At 46.3% G+C, this 22,237-nt stretch overlaps 1 protein-coding gene across 4 annotated transcripts in view; it reads left to right on the forward strand.

Moving 5' to 3' along the window:
- LOC114773151 (tyrosine-protein phosphatase non-receptor type 13-like) overlaps positions 1-22,237 on the forward strand; it is a 70,130-nt gene that overhangs the window by 36,158 nt on the left and 11,735 nt on the right. For all 4 annotated transcript variants that reach the window (XM_028965686.1, XM_028965688.1, XM_028965685.1 and 1 more), the window contains exons 21-29: positions 172-288; positions 394-569; positions 663-764; positions 1,066-1,159; positions 1,388-1,473; positions 2,304-2,475; positions 7,040-7,245; positions 12,703-12,801; positions 18,039-18,448. In XM_028965686.1, coding sequence (XP_028821519.1) covers positions 172-288; positions 394-569; positions 663-764; positions 1,066-1,159; positions 1,388-1,473; positions 2,304-2,475; positions 7,040-7,245; positions 12,703-12,801; positions 18,039-18,448 — 1,462 coding nt within the window. The remainder of the gene's footprint in view (positions 1-171; positions 289-393; positions 570-662; positions 765-1,065; positions 1,160-1,387; positions 1,474-2,303; positions 2,476-7,039; positions 7,246-12,702; positions 12,802-18,038; positions 18,449-22,237) is intronic.

Here is a 22,237-nt window from a genome sequence, read left to right on the forward strand (position 1 = left end):
ACCAAAGCACTCTTTAGACCTATTGCTATTTCTAGCCACTGCATGACCATAGACAGGTTAGGGGAACTTGTATTAATGTTAAATAATCTAAAAATGTGAAATTTTCATGTCATGGGACCTTTAACCTCATTGCTCATTGCAAAAGACTTTATTTGTATATGTGTATGTTAGGAGGAAGATTGATCTCTCTGAATAAGACCAGTCTGGAGGGTGTGACGTTTAACATCGCAGCATCAATCCTACAGAACAGTCCTGACGAGGTGGAGCTTATTGTCTCTCAGCCCAAATGTATGAGTTGCGACAATACATATGCTTAATTTTTACATGTTGTCACTGTCTGCTGATATTTGTTGGATGGGCCTGCCCATACTTATGCTTTGATTTGACCTCCAGTGGACCGGAGAAACAGAAAGGTCTCTCTGGGTGTGGTGTTGGAGCGGAGCTATGACTCCCAGACAACATTGAGCTCAGAGTTCCATCCTGGGATGGAGGAGCTGGAGGATGCACTAACTGCCCCGAAGGTGGGGAAATGTCTGCACATACCTGTGGTTCGCATCCTGGATGCACAGGTACAGGTGTATTTTTTAATGTATGTTTCTGTTCAGAATGTTTGGAATGTGAGTTTTGTCTGTTGTATTTCACTGCAAGTGTTTGTGTCTCAGGATGGCTGGTCTCAATGGTCCTCCAGCTACAGCCTGAGGGAAGGGGAACTGCTGACTGTGGAGCTGTTGAAGAGAAATGGAAGTCTGGGCATTAGTGTGGCGGTGAGAACCCGCACAATGTGTAAAAAATAAAAACAAAACAGTAGTAGCCTAGTGGGTACCAAACCAACCTATGAACCAAAAAAACCATAACGTCAAACCCACTTACTACCATTGTGTCCCTGAGCAAAACACAAACACGAAAACACGAGTGTCTCCAAGGCAACTGTCCCTTTAACTACTGACTGTAAGTTTGTGGATAAGGGCATCTGATAAATGCTGTAAATGTAACAATGTAACAAAAAAATTTTTTGCTGTGCCTGTTGTTTTTTTATGTAAATAAATGTTAATCTTTATTTTGCAGGGTGGTGTGGGCACCAGTACACGACACGGAGGAACCTACATAAAGAGTTTGTTGCCAGGCGGCTCAGCTGATCTTGATGGACGCATACAGACAGGTAACCATGACTGAAAATTCATTATTAATACATAATCATTTATCAGTTTGTAAATTAACAATAATTTATTTTGACAAATCCAAGAAAATTGGGAACATTTGGGGCAGTGTGCTGCAGTGTATCACACTGATAATCACTTCACTTTAACTTTCAAAATGTAATAATATGTAATAAATGTATTCATATTTGCAATGCAAGCTCACTTTACTAGGGTGTGTTTTGTAACAGGCGATCGACTACTTGAGGTGAATGGGGCAAATGTGAGAAGTGCAACCCATCGACAGGCTGTTGAATGTCTGAAGAGCACAGGAGAGGTGAGTCCTGCCCCCACAGACCCATCTTGCTGCTCTTTATCACCCCCCCAACTCCTCGTCTGTGTTACATTACTCTACTTTTATCTAGTGTTCTCCACTGCTCTGTTCTCAAGCATTTAAACAGGGGTATGAAAGGAATGCAGTGTTAAGTAAAGTGCTGAAGGGGAAGGAACATTTTTTAATAATGACTAATGGAATTACATCTATGCAAGCATTTCAATATTTTAATGTGGTTGCTCTGGAAATAAAGTCAAATCCAGCCCCATAAGACCCCTTTGAAAGTTCATTGACAGCTGTAGGAAAGCAGTGATATACAACAGAATAAGACTTCAATCGATTTTTTTTGTGTCCCGTGCTATAAATACATTAACATACTGTGATTAAGAAAATAATGATTCTGTGAGCTCACAGAGAGGTCTCAATTGAGCATGTCTGGTCTGATCCCACAGAAGAGCTGAAAAATTTAATGCTGGTCGTGATAACTGCTGCACTTTGCCTTCTGACATCTTGCTGTGTTCTATGACGCTGCAGACCATGCTAGCTCGTGTCCTCCTCCAAGCAGCTACAGCAGCTTTATGTTTATCTGTGTATATTTGTTACATTTATGGAATTTCAGACGCCCTTATCCAGAGCATCTTACAATCAGTAGTTACAGTATATGTACAGTCCCCCCGGAGACACTCAGGGTTAACTGTCTTGCTCAGGGACATAATGGTGGGGCTTGAAGCAGTGACTTTGTGGTCTTCTGGTTGATAGGTGAGTGTCTAACCCACTAGGATAGTACTACCACCATTTTATGTGTGTTGATTGTGTGTTTTGTTATGTGTGAGGTGGTGACACTGCTTCTGGAGCGGGTGCAGTTGGACAACTCCAGTCCCTCTTCTTCCATGGAGCACCGCCTCTCTTCATCCTTATGCTGCTCATCAACCTCACCTCGCACCAATGTCAGTGAGACATTGTCGTTGCTTGCCAAGGCAAAGGAGTATTACTTTGTGTCTGATGGTGAGTAGAAATGGTGTGTTTGAGTGTTTCTGATTTCAATTCAGATTCATTCAGATGTCACTTCTGTCACTTTCCATCAAAGCAACCACAATTATAAGGCCAATACTCAGCTGCCTCGTCTCAATGCACAGCAGCAATTCTGAGCCTCTTCCAGATTGAGCTCAGTCCTCATTCGATCAAGGAGATAAACTCCAGCAACCCTGCAAACAAGCCTGATTTTGGCCAATTGTAGGAGAGACCCATTGCTTCTGATTCTCACCCCAGCTACTTCACAGTCAGCTGCAAATCGTTTGTGTGTGCACTGAAGGCCAATGGTCAGTTGTGGTCATTATAAAGAATCCTCTGCAGATAGCAGGGATGTAGCCTCCAGATCCTGAAACCACAGTTCCTTCAATTCTTGGCTGCATCTTGATATCGTATCCCTGAAAACCAAGAACAGTAGTGACAAGACAAATACTTGATTTAATGGCAAGTATACTTCATTTATACAGGGACAAAACACCATGGGGCACGATCTGCCAAGGTGCAACTGAGGTGTCACTGAGCAAAGCACCGTCCCCACACACTGCTCCCCGGGTGCCTGTCATGGCTGCCCACTGTTCACTAATGGTGATGGGTTAAATTTCACTGTGTGCACTGTGTGCTGTGCTGCTGTGTATCACATGTGACAATCACTTCACTTTTTAAATTTTTTTTTTACATGAAATATTCCTGTAGATCCTATCAAACACACATCCTACCTACCACACACTGAGAGTCTTCTTCACATCCACAAGTCAAATGCAGACTGAATTTTCATACTTCTAAGTCAAAACCCCTCTCATTTTCCAAGTAAAAACTCGTCTCATGTCTTAGCTTTTGCAACTGCCTTAGTTGTAGACTTTTTGCACTGTTGGCACCTTTCAGTTGAATCTGGTGAACCCTTCTGGTGAACAGTGCTCTATGTAACGAATTAGCTCAAGAGGAAATATCTAGAATTAATTATAACTGGTTATAATTAATAATAAACATTTAGACTAGATTTGGGAATAAGCTGTAGCAGAATTAATGTTACAATTACTTGATCTGTCCGTCCACGGAGCAGATAATATAATTATTTATCAATTCTGGGAATGATTATCCCCCCTCTTGTCAGGAAAGGTAGCTTTCCCACTCTGCGTACTAGCAGTAATTTAGCATGTAAACTTAAAGGGTCAAACGTTCAGTGACTCCAGATGTGAGCAGCACACAGAAACAAACGATTGTGAATTTAAAGAATTTAATAAACACGGCTATAGGTAACATACAACAATTAGACAAACATATACATACAGGGTAAAGAAAAGTGATGAAAAGAGAATGGCAGTATTACACATCAATTTACCACAGCCTAATGAGAATCGCCAGAGAATTCTTAAGTTCACCTTAAAAAGGGGTTTAAACGTGCATCTAAATAGTTACTTGCATTGGTCCTTATTTCATGCAAAAGAGTCCTGATGCGGTAGGGTCACGATCTTCGATCCTTAGGCCTGGCGCTGGAGGTCCTCCTTGAAGGTAAACTTTCCAAAGAGTCAAAGTGTTGAAAGAGGTGTCTCGGAAGGAAGAAGAGAAGTTCTGAGCCTTCGTGCCTGTGTGACGCTCTTTTTTGAATGCTTTTTGGCACGCCCATCATGTGGCCTGAATAGCCAATCACAAGTGTGACATTTTGGCGGGAGAAGTTCCCTTTGTCTGGGTTTACGACTGACCGGAATTTTTTAGGGCTGGTCCAGAGAGAGACTGTAGTTTGTTGCAGTTACAATTTCTACCTTATAGAAATTGTATGATGTATTTTGTGATCACATGGTATGCATCACTGTTCCAGTAGTAAAGAGAAGTTCCTTCTGACACCAAGAAAGGGACCTTTAGGAGGTAGGAAAGTAGAGATACACTTATACACTTAATTATAGGTAATTAGAGTTTACCTAATGCACAATAGAAAGTTGTAACTAGTATAATTCATACAAGGGAACGTACACACAACGCGTGCATATACGGGATCCACTTATAATCACATATTCCTAGCACAAGATACAGACAATATGTTTTAAGTGTGTGCGTGATTGTGTATTGCGAAGGTGGGGCCAGACAGGAGGTCTTTGGAATGCTTTGAAGCTTGGAGCCCCGATGAGCAGTTTGCAGACCCCGTCTGCTTCGCATCGTCTTGGTGACAGTGGGGGCAGACGGGACAATCAGGCTGAGGGTCCAGGTTGTAATTTGTATGTAAATGTCAAAGGTTAAAAGGTTCTTTGAAGATCAACCATCTATGATCCTACGCAGACGCTACATTTGTGACAGTGGGGGAAGACGGGACGATCAGAGTGAGGGTCCAGGGTTGTAATTGGTATGTAAATGTCAAAGGCTAAAAGGTTCTTTGAAGATCAACCATCTGTGATCCTACGCAGACGCTACATCTAAAAGCCTTTTTCTTAAACTTTATGCCTCCTTCATTGCTGAACCAACGCCAACTTGATGTTACCTGGCAGAAAGAGGCATGGCACAATAGAGGTTAAAAATCAACAGTTTCTAATTTATTGACACCGGTAAATAATTATTGCAGTTACATGTGAATATTGAATGTAAAAATGTACCAAGGTTACAGAGAAAATAAAAATGAGAAGAAAGAGTAAAGGGGGAGAGTGTCACGTCCATGCGGGAATGACGCGGCGGGTGAACGTAGAAGAGGACGAGGAGTGACGAGGAACGAAGAATGAAGGACGCTTTCACCTGACATCACGGAACAGGGGTTTAATTGGTGAATCACAGGACAGGGGAGACATCCGAGACGAAGACACTGGTGAACATAGAACATAACTTCAAAGACCTGACAGCGGACAGAAACGAACAGGGCAGCTTTATACAATTAACACAGGTGAAAACGATTAGGGAACATTACACAGGACAACAATGAAACTCCGGTCCGGATCCTGATCCTGATCCGGACCGGAGTAACCCCCCTTTCGGACCGGATCGTGACAGAATCCCCCCTCCTATGGCACGACGCCTGGCGGGCCAGACGAAGCAGTCCATGAAGGAGGAAGGATAGTCCAAACACAGTCTTAAATGGTCCGAGTGGACAGGAGGAATCGAATGGAATCGATTCGAAAACCGGAAAAGATGAGATGAACAGAGCAGAATGACAAATGACTGAATGAATGAATGGTCCGGTATTCCAGATGGACGAGCGGCGGATGTCCAGCGCAGACGGCTTCGGGCCAGTGTGGTACCGACACCTCGTCCGCCGTCCGCATGCGTCCGCCGCTCCCTGTCAGTCTCCGGCTCGCCCCGCTGAATGGCCGCTCCTCACCTTCAACGCCGCCAGACACGGGACTGAGAGGCAGGGGTCGGGACCCTGCTGAACATGAAGCCATGGAAGGCCAGGGACAAGGAAGCTGGCGGCGTCCTCACGGCGAGTCGCGGCTCCTCCGATCTCAGCGGGGCTGCGTCAGGTGGCGTCCAAATGTGGGTCAGGTCTTTCTGTCACGTCCATGCGGGAATGACGCGGCGGGTGAACGTAGAGGAGGACGAGGAGTGACGAGGAACGAAGAATGAAGGACGCTTTCACCTGACATCACGGAACAGGGGTTTAATTGGTGAATCACAGGACAGGGGAGACATCCGAGACGAAGACACTGGTGAACATAGAACATAACTTCAAAGACCTGACAGCGGACAGAAACAAACAGGGCAGCTTTATACAATTAACACAGGTGAAAACGATTAGGGAACATTACACTCCGGTCCGGATCCTGATCCTGATCCGGACCGGAGTAACCCCCCTTTCGGACCGGATCGTGACAGAGAGAGAGATGGAAAGACATTCCCAAAACCAGTTTTCTTTCCTGAGTTTTAGTTTTGAGTTATTGAGTTTATTTTTGCATGAGTAACATCAACTTGGCACTCAACTATCCTCTACTGGTGGTAGACCTGCTACTCAACTCTACTCACCCTTCAGCACATCAGCTCAACAACACTCAGCTCCCAGACAGTCTGTTTCTCATTTCTACTAAGCGCAATCTCAACGTGAACACAAGTGGGTGGTGTTGTTCTTTCATATTTGTATATAGTACAGTCAACATTCACCTCCCCATTTTGCGCTACTCTACAATTGGGTTCACCGCCCTTTCTATATTGTCTTCTGACTGTGTGTTCACACAATGGCGTGACAAGTTCCAGTCCACTCAGTCCAGTCTGTCTTGCAAAAGCTTGAAACTTCATCGTCCCCCATCCTTCATCCTGCTGACTCCAGGGGTCTGTGCTCATAGCTCCATACCAGGCAGGGTACATTTACTAGGCATACTTATTGGCTATTTGGGCCATCCATTAACCTTAGACCAGTTTGACATGGGAGACCCTGCCAGGAGCCTAATGCTTTCAACATATCTCTGGGCATCATAGAGCCACACAGACCCTTACACCACCATTAGGTGATTGTCCACTGGGGTGCACTACAGTGTGTGTTAATATTCTGTGCTGCAGATGTTCTGTAATATAAAAGCTGTGACATGGTTACATTAGACATTATGGGGTTCTTGTTTCCTGCCAATAGGGAACACCCTGGAGGTGACCCTGATGAAGAATATGAACAGCCTGGGTTTCAGTTTCCTGATCTGTGAGTTGCGGTCTCCTCCCTTCAGTGTGGTTCGCATTAAGAGGCTGTTCCCCGGCCAGCCAGCTCAAGAGTCTGGTGTTCTGCAGGAAGGAGATGTCATCCTGGCTGTCAATGGGGTATTACTGAATGGCATGTCGTACCAGGTACATTTCATTTACCTGACCTTATACAATGGCATGCAAATACTTAAAATATCTGTTGCTGTGAATAGTTATGTGCGCTTAATCTCTTTGTGCAGTGCCCCCCTGGTGTAAGCACCAGTGCCTAAACAGTAGTCAGTTTATTCACAATGTATAAAAAAAAAAACTAACTACAAGTGCATTTCACAATACACAAGTGCCAAACTTTATAGAACTATTCTAGCTACATCCAGATACATGCAGCGACTGCAGAGAAATCAGCAAATGAATTAAAAGCCACTCACGTCCTACTATAGTTTGTATTATTGTGATACAGAGCACACTTTATTAACACTCAATAAAGAACATAAAACAAATCCTAAAAGCACATGTAAGTGAATTAAAGATCACCTAAAAACTAATACAAAAATGCGCTTAATATAATATGTACTAAAAACACACAAACAGAATAAACACAACACAAACTTAAATCTCCATCTCTTGTTTGAGACAAATCACTGCAAGATATACACATATGCACACTGAAACACCAATGAACATAAAACACAAACAAAAGTAAAACAATCTTTCAATCAAAATAACAAATGGTGTCTGGGGAAAAGAAAACCCCCAAAACAAATAAATTAAGGCTGGTGCCAAATCAAAATGAAGGCAAATGCAAATCCATAAACAAGGCGAACCAGTAATATTAAATACAAGCAAAACTAAAATCCGAACTATGAATCAATAACTCCCACCTTTACAGGTTAAGAAGGCCTTAACCTGTTCAGTAACTGCCGTCTGATTGTTCCCATTGGCTAGATCCATAGTGGAAAACCAACGAGCCCCAGAAAGCACATCCAGGAATTCCTCAATACGTGGCAATGGAAGCCAAGCATGCATCTCAACCCCATACTCTCACTTTCCCAACTCCTTAGGGGACCGGATACATCACAGCCTTATGGCACTGCTGCAACACTTGCAACAACTGACCATGGGCCTTTGTAACCAAAGGTAAATCAAACAGCGAAGGGCCATGGTTGCCAAACAAATCTTGGTAACATTTACTAATGACATTCATTCCCAACACTCCCGGCACCTGCAAAAGTGTAGATCCTTGACCACCAAATGCCACGATTTACCATTACTTTACCACAAAGTTCTATATTGAGCTCAAGTAACCCAAACAAGGGATTTCTATAACTAAATATTTAGTTTACTAAATACAAACAACACGGTGCGTTTCACCCAATTCCATTATAGAACGTGTAGGAGGCACTTGCATTTCTTTGGCAGAGGTTCTGGCTCCCACAGGCTGTTTTTTGCATTATGGATTATGGGGAACATGCTACAAACGAGCAATGCAATGTTGCCCATGACATGTAAGTAACTGATTTTGTGAACATTATTTACTTGAGTACAATACATTTTAGTGATGCTAGAAAAGTACCTTTCTGGAAAAGTACGTATTCTGGAAAGTACGTTAGCATGCATTATCTCAGTTGCACCTCATCAGGTACTTGTCACCTGTTTGCTATGTGACACACTGCATAGAAGCATAGAAGTTGACTCTGGGGCCATCATTTTGATTTAAAATATATATTTTTAAATGTGTAAAAATATTGGTATGCGATCACACCAGACATAAAACTGTGTCTAGAACCTAGTGTTTTAACTTTGTGAAGTGCATCAATGGAACATTCCTAGCCAAGAAATGTCTGCTGTGTACAGCAAGAGTAAAAACTACCTAGCATTGTCAAAAAAGCTTTTATCCTGTTTGGTTAGCTTGAAGAGGTTAGGGGACAATTGGGTATGCCTTTTCCAATCCTTTGATCAATTAGAACTAGTGACCTAAATATCCAACATAAAGGCATAAAAACTATGTGATTATGGAGTGTGTAGGAAACAAATAACCTGAAATATGACAAATCACATTTAATCACTGTTCAAGAACTACTACCCGGAGTGGCGCTGTATTCTGTGGATCAGGCCACCACAGTCTACCGTCTAATTTCAACACCTCTATTCTGGAATCTTACCCAGAATAACCCCTTTACTTGAAGAGTGTCACATTAGAGCCTGACTGAGGTTTGCCCTTGAACATTTGAAAGGTAAAGATGTGTTTTGGAAGTCTGTGCTTTGGTCAAAACTAAACTGGATCTCAGGGCCCACGTGGCTAAGGCAATATTGGTGCCATCCAGGGGGCACCACAACTGGAGGAAGAAAAACGTGTTTCTTAACACTATTAACCCATTTGTACACTGGGCCAATAATTACCTTTTCGCAATGCTGGATAGTTTTCCACCAATACAATTACTCTTGTTGTACAAAGCAGACATTCCTTGGCTAGTTTCAGACTTTTCAGCAAACTTCAGATAGCTGTAAATCCTATTCTGAGGCATTATGCCAACTGTCTATGGCCACAGAAGTTGTACATTAAAAGTTACACTGAAAAACAAGATTGTATTTTCAATGTGAAAACATGTGGCTAGCAAGTACATGGTAAGCATTTCAGTGGCCACATGCTAACAGGTGGCTAATTTGTGGTGAGGTGAGATGATGATGAACAAATTAGAATAAAAGCTTAACAATGTACACTTACAAATAAATAATGTTCACAAAAGCATTTACTTACTTGTCATGGGCATCACATCACTCGAATGCAGCATGTTCAACAACATTTATTTCTTATATAGCCCAAAATCACTGGCTGTTATATCCCCCCACACTTGACCCTTCTGCACACAAGGAAAAACTCCACACACAAAAAAAACTCTAGGAGAGAGAAACCACTGAGCAATGCACCGTCCCCCACACACTGCTCCCCAGGTGCCTGTCTACCACTAGGGTGGTAGTAGCCTAGTGGGTAAAACACTCGCCTATGAACCAGAAGACCCGGGTTCGAATCCCGCTTACTACCATTGTGTCCCTGAGCAAGACACTTAATCCTAAATTGCTCCAGGGAGACTGTCCCTATACTACTGATTGTAAGTCGCTCTGGATAAGGGCGTCTGATAAATGCTATAAATGTCATGGCTGCCCACTGCTCACTCAGGGTGATGGGTTAAATGCAGAGGACAAATTTCACTGTGTGCACCGTGTGCGGTGCTGCTGTGTATCACAAGTGACAATCACTTCATTTTAATAATTGACACTGTGTCTGGGACTTTAACAGTTTAGATTTAAACACTGAGACGGTGTCTGAGTCCCGAACACTGAACGGCAATCTGTTCCACAACTGCGGAGCTCTATATGAGAAGGATCTTCTCCCAGATATGACCTTCTGTACTTTGGGTACCAGTAGTGACCCTGCACCCATTGATCGCAGGGGGCATGGCAGGTCATAAATAACTAAACAAAAAAACACAAACAGTACTGTGGGGTGAGACCATTTAGAGCTTTATAGGTCAAAAGTAGGATTTTGTAGTCAATTTGATGTGTAGCCAGTTTAGTGATTATAAGACTGGAGTGATGTGGTCAAATTTCCTAGTTCTAGTTAGAACTGCAGCATTCTGAACTAGCTGAAGTTTACTCATGCACCTACTAGAGTATACAGACAGTAATGCATTGTAGTAATCAAATCTTGATTTAATAATGGAATGGACCAACTTTTCTACATTGTGCATTTAGATTATATTTCTTATTTTTGCAATATTTCTAAGGTGAAAAAATGCTATCCTAGTGGTATTATCTACATGCAAATCTAATGAGAGGCCTGCATCAATGAGGACACCTAGATTTTTTACTTCAGTACTTGGTGAGAAAGAAAGGGTATCCAGAGTTATGATGTAGTCAGCCAGCTCATGTCTGGCTGCTTGAGACCCAAGTACGAGAGCTTCTGTCTTATCAGGGTTTTCCAGAAGAAAGTTGGTGAGCATCCACTGTCTAATATCCTTCAGACAATTCTCTATTCAGTTCAGCGGCTGCCTCTCGTTTGACATTGCTGATAGACACAACAGTGTGTGTCGTCAGCATAGCAATGAAAGATAATACCGTGTTTGCGAACGATGTCACCTATAGGTAACATGTATAGGAAAAATAGCAACAGACCTAGGACAGAACCTTGTGGAACACCAAACTCTACTTTACTATGTGAAGAATGAATCACCAATAATGTCCAAAAACTGATACCGAACGGTCAGATATGACCATACAAGGGCTATTCCCTTAATCTCAAAAACATTCTGTAACCTGTCAAGGAGAATAACATGATCAATAGTGTCAAATGCTGCATTCAGATCAAGCAGGACAAGCAGCAAGATGTCGTCCTGATCAGGGTCAACAGCAGGTCATTAACCACTTTAACCATGATGAGGTCTAAATTCCGATTGATATACTTCATGAATATTGTTGCTGTCTAGGTACGTGCTCAGCTGCTGGGCTACGACTTTTTCAAAAATTATCGATATAAACGTAAGGTTGGATAGTTATAGACTTTGTTTCTAAAATAACATGTTAATGATCATTTTCATCGAGAAATCTGCATGGAGAAGTCGTGTCTAATTTCATAAGGGGGGCTAATAATTTTGGCCTCAACTGTACAAGAGATTATTGATGTGACAATCAAGCAACAAATACATTTGAAGATCACATCTAACCATTTTACTGATGCAACTTGTTTTTCCTCATTAAGGTGTCAGATATTGCAAATTGTAAGAAAAACAAAATAATTGGTAAAGAGAAATAACACAGACAAGAATAGACAGCGGCTAAATTGTAGGGACGTGGGATCACAGGGCAATTATGGAAAGCATGTGGGAGGTGTGGACTAATCAAGGGCTCGACCATGTAACCACTAAATGAACCTGAACCACGCCCAGGTCCCACTCAATGCCTTGAGTCAGTTTACTTATATGCTGGACTTCATTAGGCAGTTTCAGACTGAACAGCATCCAGTGAAAGCTTTGTTCCTCAGTGCAACATGTAGTTCTGGTTAACACGATTTTGAGAAAGCGGTGCGACCTTCTTCACACACTGTGATCAATGTGTGATGTGATGCATTGTTGCACAACCAATTGAAATAAAGCATTAAAGCAACTCTGAAATCAAGATGGAGGAGGTTGATTACAGCAGTGATTATAAGTTGATTATATCGATTTAATTTAACTTCCTCAACTTCCTCACATTATTATGTGGTCTTGAATATTAAATATTTAAAATAGCAGTGTATTATAACACTGTTATAATACAATAGCATGTTATAACATGAGGCCTGAAATCCAATCTTGTTGTCACTCTTATTATATTGTCTTTATTAAATTGATCGGTAATAATAATGTTAATTCATATATTGAAGTGTGCTTGATAGCTGTACTAAACATCAAATACTATGTAGTATTTTAGGCAGACAGCTATATTGGTGATACATTATACTTATACATTATAAATGCAATACCACAGAGGTAGTTTTAGCCTACAAAATTTTGAGCACTCTAAATCCCTCACGTAATTCTCTAAACTACTCCTTTTTTGGTCATTCAGAAAGTTCTCCATCTCCTTAGAGGATCTCCGGTGGAGGTCCAACTTTCCATCTGTCGACCAGCACAAGGCATGCTCCCAGATCTGGACACAAGCTCTCTGGTGAGAACATACATCCACAAACACTGCATGTGAACAACATTTAGAAACTAGAGGACATATATACACATATTATTACAAAAAGGGATCCTTATGGATGTTGCAAACAGAGATTTGGGGCCAATTGCAGATTGACCATCACTGGAAATAGAATTAAAGGATACCAATTCCTAATCAGAGTGTGATTGCATAAGACCCTCAACCTAATTACAGCCTTCAATCTAATCTTATCTAACCTGTTATCAATTAAAGAGACTCTGATTAACTCTAAATAAATTTCAGCTTTATTTTTACTCAGTTGTCTGCAACAGCAAAAGCCATGACTCAAAAATGTAATGCAAAGCCACACACAGTTGGATATACCATGGAACACAGTGACAGGAGTAATCATAAATTAGGGAAAATATGGAACAGTGAAGTTGCCAAAAACTGGACATTCCCCCTAAACTTGATGAAAACACAATATAAAAAATGGTTAGGGTGTCAAGAGATCTACAGCAACACTGACAGAGCTACAGGAACTGGTTCAAGTTAAAGCATTATGCTTTGTGGTTGCATTGGAATGCTTTTGCAAAGAAGAGTCGGCGATACAGCCAAGTCATCATGTGCCACTGTCAGGATTGCCTGCAGCTGGGCTCCACACCGGAACTCAATCCTGACGCCCCATAAATGCCGGAAGTTTCCGCCCTTTCGGGGTCGCTGGCATTTTCGTGGACTCTGCACGAACTTGACCTGGTTTTGTTTTGAGTGTTTTGAGTTCTGGCAATCGCCACACGCCTACGGGTTTGTTTCAGTTCATTATTTACGTTAAATTGTTTTCGGCCATCGCGCCATTGTTTATTTGTATTTCTTTATTGTTTGTTGTAATAAAACCCCCTTCCCAGAATGTCAGACCTCTGCGCTTCCTTCCCCCGTAAGTCCGTAGACGTGACAGAATGCCAGCGACCCCCCCAAAAGCGCAGAGGTAGAAAGCAGAGGAGAAGAAACGCCGCGAAGGACGCAGCCCGGCGCGGCGAACGCGGACGGCAGGGGAGAGACGCGCCGCCCGTTCTGGTGGAGCGTTTTCTCCCCGAGAAGCCGTGGTACGCGGCGCCGCGTGATGACGTCACCCCCGGGAAACTCCGCGAAACCCGGAAGCGACAACGTCGGCGGGTGAGTGGGCGGAGCGTGGACGTTGGCGTCGGCAGCAGCGAGGAAGTGACGTGGGCAGCGAGCGCAGAAGATGCGACCCCCACGATCTTCGGCATGTCGAGCCAAGAACTCTGCGCTCTGCTGGCAAGGCTCCCCGTGGACTGGGACGACACGGACGACGACGAGAGCACGGGAGACGAGAGTTGGGCTCCGCCCATCGCGCCAGTCTGCGATCGTCGCAAGGTCCGTGGGGACCCACGTCACTTCCAGGGGGGTGAGAAGCGGCAACAACAACGGCGGCGTTCCTCCAGCGAGGAGGTGGGCAGCCTCCAGCCCGAATGGCCAGAGTACTGCCCATGGGAGCTTATCGCGCCATGGGTCCAGGATGTCCGCAGGGTGGACGACCCTTGGAGTCACCGGTGGGAGGACACGGATGACGAAAGCGATGATGACGTGGATTTTCGGTGGGCGGTCGGTGCCGGGATGGCTCCGCCCAGCGTGCGCGTCCGAGATCATCGCGGCGTCCGTGATGACCCATGTGACTTCCGGGGGTACGAGGTTGACACGGACGACGACCAGGATGACGCCGTTTGGGCAGTCGGTGCCGGGAAGGCTCCGCCCATCGCGCCCATCCAGGATCGTCACGAGGTCCGTGGAGACCCACGTCCCTCCCAGCAGTGTGAGGAAAGCTGGTGGAAGAGGGCGACGGGAGGTCGCCAGCCAGCAACTGCGCTGCCGGGACTGCCTCGCAGGGAATCCTCCATTCCTGCTCCAGTCGCCGACCCGCCTTCCCTCTGCCCGGACGTTCCCCAGCAAAATGGCAGCGCAGCACCAGCGTCCACACCTGCTGGAGAAGACGTCCACCCCCCTCCACACCACACACCTACCACCATCTCCAGCGACGTGCCCAGCCCCGTGTGGGACCGCCCAATTGTCCCGGGACCCTTCAGTGGGGCAGCAGACACAGACGAGATCACTGCCATCCTCACGTGTCTGACTGGATCAGCATGGGGCTGGAGCACAACCCTCTGGCAGCAGGGAGAGACAGACAGGAGTTTTCGGGACTTCCAACAGAGACTGAGGGCGGAGTTTGATCGGCCTGAGCCAGGGATCGAACTCTGCCCCTCCACCACATCCAGTGCCAGTCAGGATCCGGGGCAAGAAGACCCAGCACTGGTGGGCGACGAGAAGGTCGCTCCTCCCGAGATCCTGGCTGTGCCCCCTGAGGAGGTCCCGGAGAGCCCAGAGAGGGAGCCAGACGACCCTCTCTTCTGTCTGTCTCTGTCTGTGTGTGTCTGTGTGGCATATGTGTCCGTATGTCGCCCCCACTTCCCCTCTTTGTGTCCACCAGATGGCGACCCAGCCGCGGAGCCGAACCCCAGGGAGGAGGTTCCTGACCCGAATGTGCTGGTCCAAGGCGAGGTGGACAAGCCCCAAGGTACCCCTAAGTCCAGCCGGGGGGGGTGCTCCCCCAAAGAATTTTTTGGGGGGGTGCAGTTCGGGTTGGGGACTCCTCCTGAGGGGAGGGGAGGTGGGGAAGCGATGGAGCTGGGTCCTCCGGTAGCCAGTGAGGAGGGCGGGGGCAGGCATGGGCCTGCGTCTGCCTCCAGAGGGGTGGAGCGCCATAGAGCCCCCGGGTAGGCATGAGGACCCAGCTGGGACAGGCAGAAAGAGGGCCTGCTTGTCCCAACGGACGCAGAAGGGGCTAGCCGGATGGTCTGGCAATGCCCCCCCCTTGGCACCAGGGCCGTGCAGCGAGAGGTGCTGCATAGTCCCAGAAGGCACCAGCCTGGGGTGCCTGGAAACAGTCGCCGGAGGCTCTGGGACAATCTCCCTGCGCGGTGGCAGGGGGTGACACTAGAACGTGTCAGAGGGGACATGTGGAGACAGGGCCCACACGTACCCAGATGGATCGGCCCTGATTATTGTGTGCAGGTACGGGAGTCCGGGGCCGCCAATGCGGGACCACGCCGGGGAGGCCAGCCCGAGGGTCCGGGGCCGCCATGCGGGACCCACGCCGGGGAGCCAGGCCTAGGTGTCCGGGGCCGCCATGCGTGACCACACGCCGGGGAGCCAGGCCGAGGGTCCGGGGCCGCCATGCGGGACCACGCCGGGGAGCCAGGCCGAGGGTCCGGGCCGCCAAGAGGGAAAAGAAGGGGAGAAAGGAAGAGGAGGGAAGGGGAAGAAAGAGGGAAAAAGGGGAGAAAGGAAGAGGGGAAGGGGAAGAAAAGAGGGAAAAAGAACGGGGAGAAAGGAAGAGGGTAGGGGCGCCACGCCTGACCAGCGGGGAGCAGCAGAGGCACGGGGCCGAAGCCATGACCGCCGGGGAGCCAGCCCGAGGACCGGGGCCGCCACGCCTGACCACGCCGGGGAGCCAGCCCGAGGGACCGGGGCCGCCACGCCTGACCAGCCGGGGAGCCAGCCCGAGGGACCGGGGCCGCCACGCCTGACCACGCCGGGGAGCCAGCCCGAGGGACCGGGGCCGCCATGCGGGACCACGCCGGGGAGCCAGGCCGAGGGTCCGGGGCCGCCATGCGGGACCACGCCGGGGAGCCAGGCCGAGGGTCCGGGGCCGCCATGCGGGACCACGCCGGGGAGCCAGCGCCGAGGGTCCGGGGCCGCCATGCGGGACCACGCCGGGGAGCCAGGCAGAGGGTCCGGGGCCGCCAAGCGGGGACCCACGCCGGGGAGCCAGGCCGAGGGTCCGGGGCCGCCAAGCGGGACCACGCCGGGGAGCCAGGCCGAGGGTCCGGGGCCGCCACGCCTGACCACGCCGGGGGAGCCAGCCCGAGGGCACCGGGGCCGCCACGCATGACCCCGCCGGGGGAGCCAGCCCGAGGCACCGGGCCGCCACGCCTGACCACGCCGGGGAGCCAGCCCGAGGGACCGGGGCCGCCCCGCCTGCCACGCCGGGGAGCCAGCCCGAGGGACCGGGGCCGCCACGCCTGACCACGCCGGGGAGCCAGCCCGAGGGACCGGGGCCGCCAAGCCTGACCACGCCGGGGAGCCAGCCCGAGGGACCGGGGCCGCCACGCCTGACACGCCGGGGAGCCAGCCCGAGGGACCGGGGCCGCCACGCCTGACCACGCCGGGGAGCCAGCCCGAGGGACCGGGTCCTCCAAGGGGAGGATACAGCAGGGCAGGAGCCCTGTGGTTGCCGCCGTCCGCCCCGCCGCCTCCACTGATGGTACTGTTGGGGCTCCGAGGACGTAGCCCTTGGAGGGGGGGCTCTGTCAGGATTGCCTGCAGCTGGGCTCCACACCGGAACTCAATCCTGACGCCCCATAAATGCCGGAAGTTTCCGCCCTTTCGGGGTCGCTGGCATTTTCGTGGACTCTGCACGAACTTGACCTGGTTTTGTTTTGAGTGTTTTGAGTTCTGGCAATCGCCACACGCCTACGGGTTTGTTTCAGTTCATTATTTACGTTAAATTGTTTTCGGCCATCGCGCCATTGTTTATTTGTATTTCTTTATTGTTTGTTGTAATAAAACCCCCTTCCCAGAATGTCAGACCTCTGCGCTTCCTTCCCCCGTAAGTCCGTAGACGTGACAGCCACATTAATAAACTCCTACCCAAGAAGACTACAGGCTGTAATTAAAGGTTATAGGTCAAAGATGGGAAAAGTTTAGAAATTGTTATTGTAGTCTCATTCAAATATTTCAAACTAAAGTGACCAAGCTGTAATTTAGAATTAATAGATTAATTTTGTTTAGAAATAACAGAATTTTTTATAAGCGTCTAGTAAGTTATAAACGTCCTTGTAATTTTATAATATATAATATATTTTTTATATTTCTTGAGCATCATTTTAAGCTAATATATAAAATAAAACCCTGAAACTAAATATTGAGACTAGGGAAAGATCACAAGTATTTGCATTTTGTGCTGGTGATTCTAACAAGGTTGTAAGAAGAGGTTCAACATGCAAAAAGAAGAAACAGGAGCAAGAAACAAAAATAGTGTGTAGGCAATTTATTTTAATTGCATTTAAACTTACTGCATTTAAACAATACTGTGCTTCTAGACATGCACAAATGAGCCCACAGCCAACAAAAGTATACATTAGTCTCACTCCAAATGGATTCTCTCTCTAATCTTTATGTACCAGAGTCCCTCAAATGCCCGAGAAATGAGGTCCAGATCACTAGATCTCAGGATGACCAACATCTCCCATGACTTCAGCCAGCTGCTTCTGCTAAAAGTGGAGGAGAAGAAACGGAAGATGCTGGAAAACATAGCAAAGTTGGAGAACACTGCAAAACTAGATAGTCAAGAGAAGGATGAGATGATGAATCTGGCCAGAGTGCGACCTCCAGAGTTTCAAGCTGGCAGTGACAGTGATCCATCTGCTGGCCCTTCATCCCCATCATCGCCTGAGTCCAGCAGTGAAGCTGGAGGTCATGAGCATGTTGAGGGGACAGAGTTGACTGAAGTCACCAGAGCTCCACAATCAGTTGTACCACAAGAGCCAGGAGAAAGCAACACAGACAACAATTGTGCCAGTCCGACATTAACCAGGTAACAACAAACATTTATAGGGGAATAAATGATTTGATTGCCTCAGAACCCAGACAGAATTCTGTCTCCCACAGAAACTGTGCTCAGGTCATGTGCAAATTTGACCCGTACAGTGCATCCATAAAGTATTCACAGTGCATCTCTTTTTCAACATTTTGTTATGTTATTCCCAAATGCATTAAATGCATTTTTTCTACACACAACACCCCATATGTTGCAAATTTATTATAAACTAGATAAACGTGAACTTCATGTTATGAAATTCAAGTTGGCTGAAATGTGTTTTTTGATGTGCAAAAATACAGAACAACACAACAATCAGTCCCAACTGCTTTATTGCTTGTAACTGCACAGTCTCACTGCACAGCCTCATTGCGAGTGTAATAAAGGTAAAAGTCTATTACCTTTCATGTAAAATATTAAAAAGTGGGTAAATGTTCCTGCACTGACAATAAAATAGATTCATGGATTAAAATAAAAAATAAGTGGAGGTAAATGTAAGTGCAAATAATGTTTAATGGTAAATGATAATAGTAAAGGGGTCTCCAATGTCAAAGTGAACTTTGAACTTGAATGCTGAATTTAAAGAAACATAGCATGTTTCATGTAATAATCACTCACTAACTGAGATGGGTTAAATGCAAAAAATAGTCAAAAGCCATGTATAGCCCCACCACAGTGCACACAACAAAAGGTGTCTTCTGAATTAAGACTATCAATCAGTGGTGGCTAAGCGGTTTTGGAAGCAGCCCCATAATCAGAAGGTTGTCGGTTTGAATCCTGATCCATCAAGGTGCCACTGTGGTGCCACTGAGCAAAGCACTGTCCCCACACACTGCTCCCCAGGCACCTGTCATGGCCCACTGCTCACTAAGCTATGCTATGGAGCTCCGCTGAGCATGTTTTGAATAGTACCATTTTAGGCATATTTCATAGGTGAACTGTCGGTTGTGCTTTGGTCTGAAAGGAATCTGCACATATATAATCCGGCTCGTAAATCATCCAGAGGAAGACAAACTACCCTTCCGACTACGAGACCTATGGCGGGAACGGACGCAGCCACATTAGGGACTAACACAAGTCTTTTAAAGCTGAACTTCTGTCCGTGCTGCGAGTGGATTTGGTCGATGCCTTAAAAACCAAAGTTTGGGCATGAGGAGAGTGAGTTAGCCTCTATTAAATCGGACATACGAGCGGTCAGGTCCAAGCTGAAGGAATACAGGGAGACTATTACTACCGAGTTGTCTGGACATTAAAGTGAGCAATATGGAAGAAAGCCTCTCGTCATGCACTGACGATAATACACGTCTGCAGAAAGAAGTAGGTCGCCTTATATCACTGACTGAAATGTTGCAAAATAAGTGCGAAAATGCGGAGGCCAGATCCAGGAGGAACAACATCAGGATAATAGGAGTTCCTGAGGCTCAGATCTGCTCCACAACTTTCGTTTCGACACTACTTCAGCAAACTTTTGAGATGAAAGAAGCGCCACTGCTGGACAGGGCACACAGATCTCTTCTTCCAGTGCCCAGGCAAGGGGAATCCACCTCCCGTCTTCGTGGGCCGCTTCCACTACTACCAGGACTGTGCAAATATCCTGCGTCTTGCCAGAGAGAAGCATCGTATCAAGATAAATGACATGTCCATCTCGGTCTTCGGAATCTGAGCCAGAAATTGAGGCGGCATCAGTCCCAGGGTATGTGCAGGAGCTACGGCGACGAATGGAAGCAGTTCATCACCTAACTCGGAGTCATCAACAGGCCGCCAGCGGTCGGCAGAAACGTGCCAATGACATCCGGTGCCAGGGAACGCCCCTGGAGGAGGGGACATGAGTTTGGATGTACAAGCCCAAATGCAAAGAGGAGCTCTGCCCCAAATTGTGTGGGCAATGGCAGGGGACATATACGATCTTGAAGAAATTATCCGAGGTGGTGTACCGGGTGCGAACCGGACCTGGACAACGCACTGTTGTCGTATATTGCAATCGGTTGACGCCCGACCGGGCCAGAGAACTGGTTATCAACTCCGTACCAAGCACGCCAGCCCCTCCGGCAGCAGCGACACTGGAGACGGAAACAGGGTAGAAACGCAGCCGGCAGGAGGCGGACTGAATTAACACTTTTTGGAATTATTACAGTTTGGACAATGGAGAAGGGTTCATTGTTTCAGTTAAGAAAAAAAAGGATGATGTTATTACTGTTGGGAGACTGATAAGATGGTTGCAGATGGTATAATGGGTCACTGGGACGGTTGACCTTTGAAGGGGGTCTATGTAACGTCGAGGAATTATGCGTGGTTCCCAGATTGCATTTATTCCATTTGGATGAGCTGTCTATTCCTTCTGACTCCTGGCGCTACAATATGTTAAACTGGGTGGTGAGTATATTGATCCATCAAGGGCAATTGAAATAATTCCAAGAAATGTAATAAATTGCTGAATATAACAATATATGACCGATTAGCATTTAGCAGTAGTGATTAACACATGGCAAGAGCACAAATTGGATATTGCTCCATACTGCTTGCATGTTTAATTCAATTCAAATGAACAGACAAAATAACAGCCATTCAAAAATGGCCCCATGTTATGTCAATGGGAAAAATATAATATTCAAAAAATTATAATGAGAAAGTGGAATGTCATATTGCTTATAAGGACATATCTACAAAATATAAACTTCCTGAATGTACGTAAAACTGTGGGATTAGTTGCAGTGAGAAAAAGTGGCAGAGAAAAAGAATAAGATCTTAAACTGGGGCGACACTTCATCTTTCAATGACCGTAAGCACACAGCCAAGATATCAAATGAGTGGCTTCAGGATAACTCTGTTAATGTCCTTGAGTGGCCCAGCCAGAGCCCAAACTTTAATCTCTGAAGAGATCTTAAAATGGCTGTTCACAGACGCTTCCCACCAAGCCTGATGGAGCTTGAGAGGTGCTGCAAAGACGAATGGTAGAAAATGGCCAAGGATAGGTGTGCCGAGCTTGTGGCAACATATTCAAAAAGACCTGAGGCTGTAATAGCTGCCAAAGGAGCATCGACAAAGTACTGAGCAAAATCCATGTATACATATGTATATTCAGTGATTTCTCAGTTTTTTGTTTTTTATAAATTTGCTAAAACATCAAGAATACTTTTTTCATGTTGTGATTATGGGGTGTTGTGTGTAGAATTCTGTCAAAAATTGAATTGAATTTATTTTGAAATATGGCAGTAACATAAGAAAATGTGGGAATAGTGATGCACTGTGAATACTTTCTGAATGCATTGTAGATTACAATTAATCAAACAATTAACAATCAATTACAGATATGCATGATCTAAACTCATTATTTATAAAAAGCACTTCTGTCAGTACAATAAGTTTCCTCCATTACAACCTCTCCACCACTATGGGAAAGACCAGAGCTGATACAGCTGGAAACTTTCATAATGCGGTGGTGGATGATATAACAACTGGCCAACTGATGCATCTAAACATCGACATCTGCATTTCAGCATGCATAGGAGCGATCATTACAGTGATTTTTCTCTGCACTCTGGGGGTTTGAAAAGTGGGGTGGGATTCCGGGGTGGCCCAGAGTCAGAACCCAGGGACCTAGGTTTCTTCTCTCCACCTTGCAGCTGACTGTCCAGTACTCCTTGCGCCGCCAGATCAGCATACTGTGTCAGAATAGCATACCGGTAGAGAAAACATGCAGAAGTTGCTGGGCCTTCTTGGATTGTGTGTTGAAGCTCCAGGAGAGGTTGTCTATGCTGCTGACGATCACAACAGCAGATACAACGA

This window comes from Denticeps clupeoides, unplaced genomic scaffold (assembly GCF_900700375.1).
Source record: "Denticeps clupeoides unplaced genomic scaffold, fDenClu1.1, whole genome shotgun sequence".
NCBI classification, from domain to species: domain Eukaryota; kingdom Metazoa; phylum Chordata; class Actinopteri; order Clupeiformes; family Denticipitidae; genus Denticeps; species Denticeps clupeoides.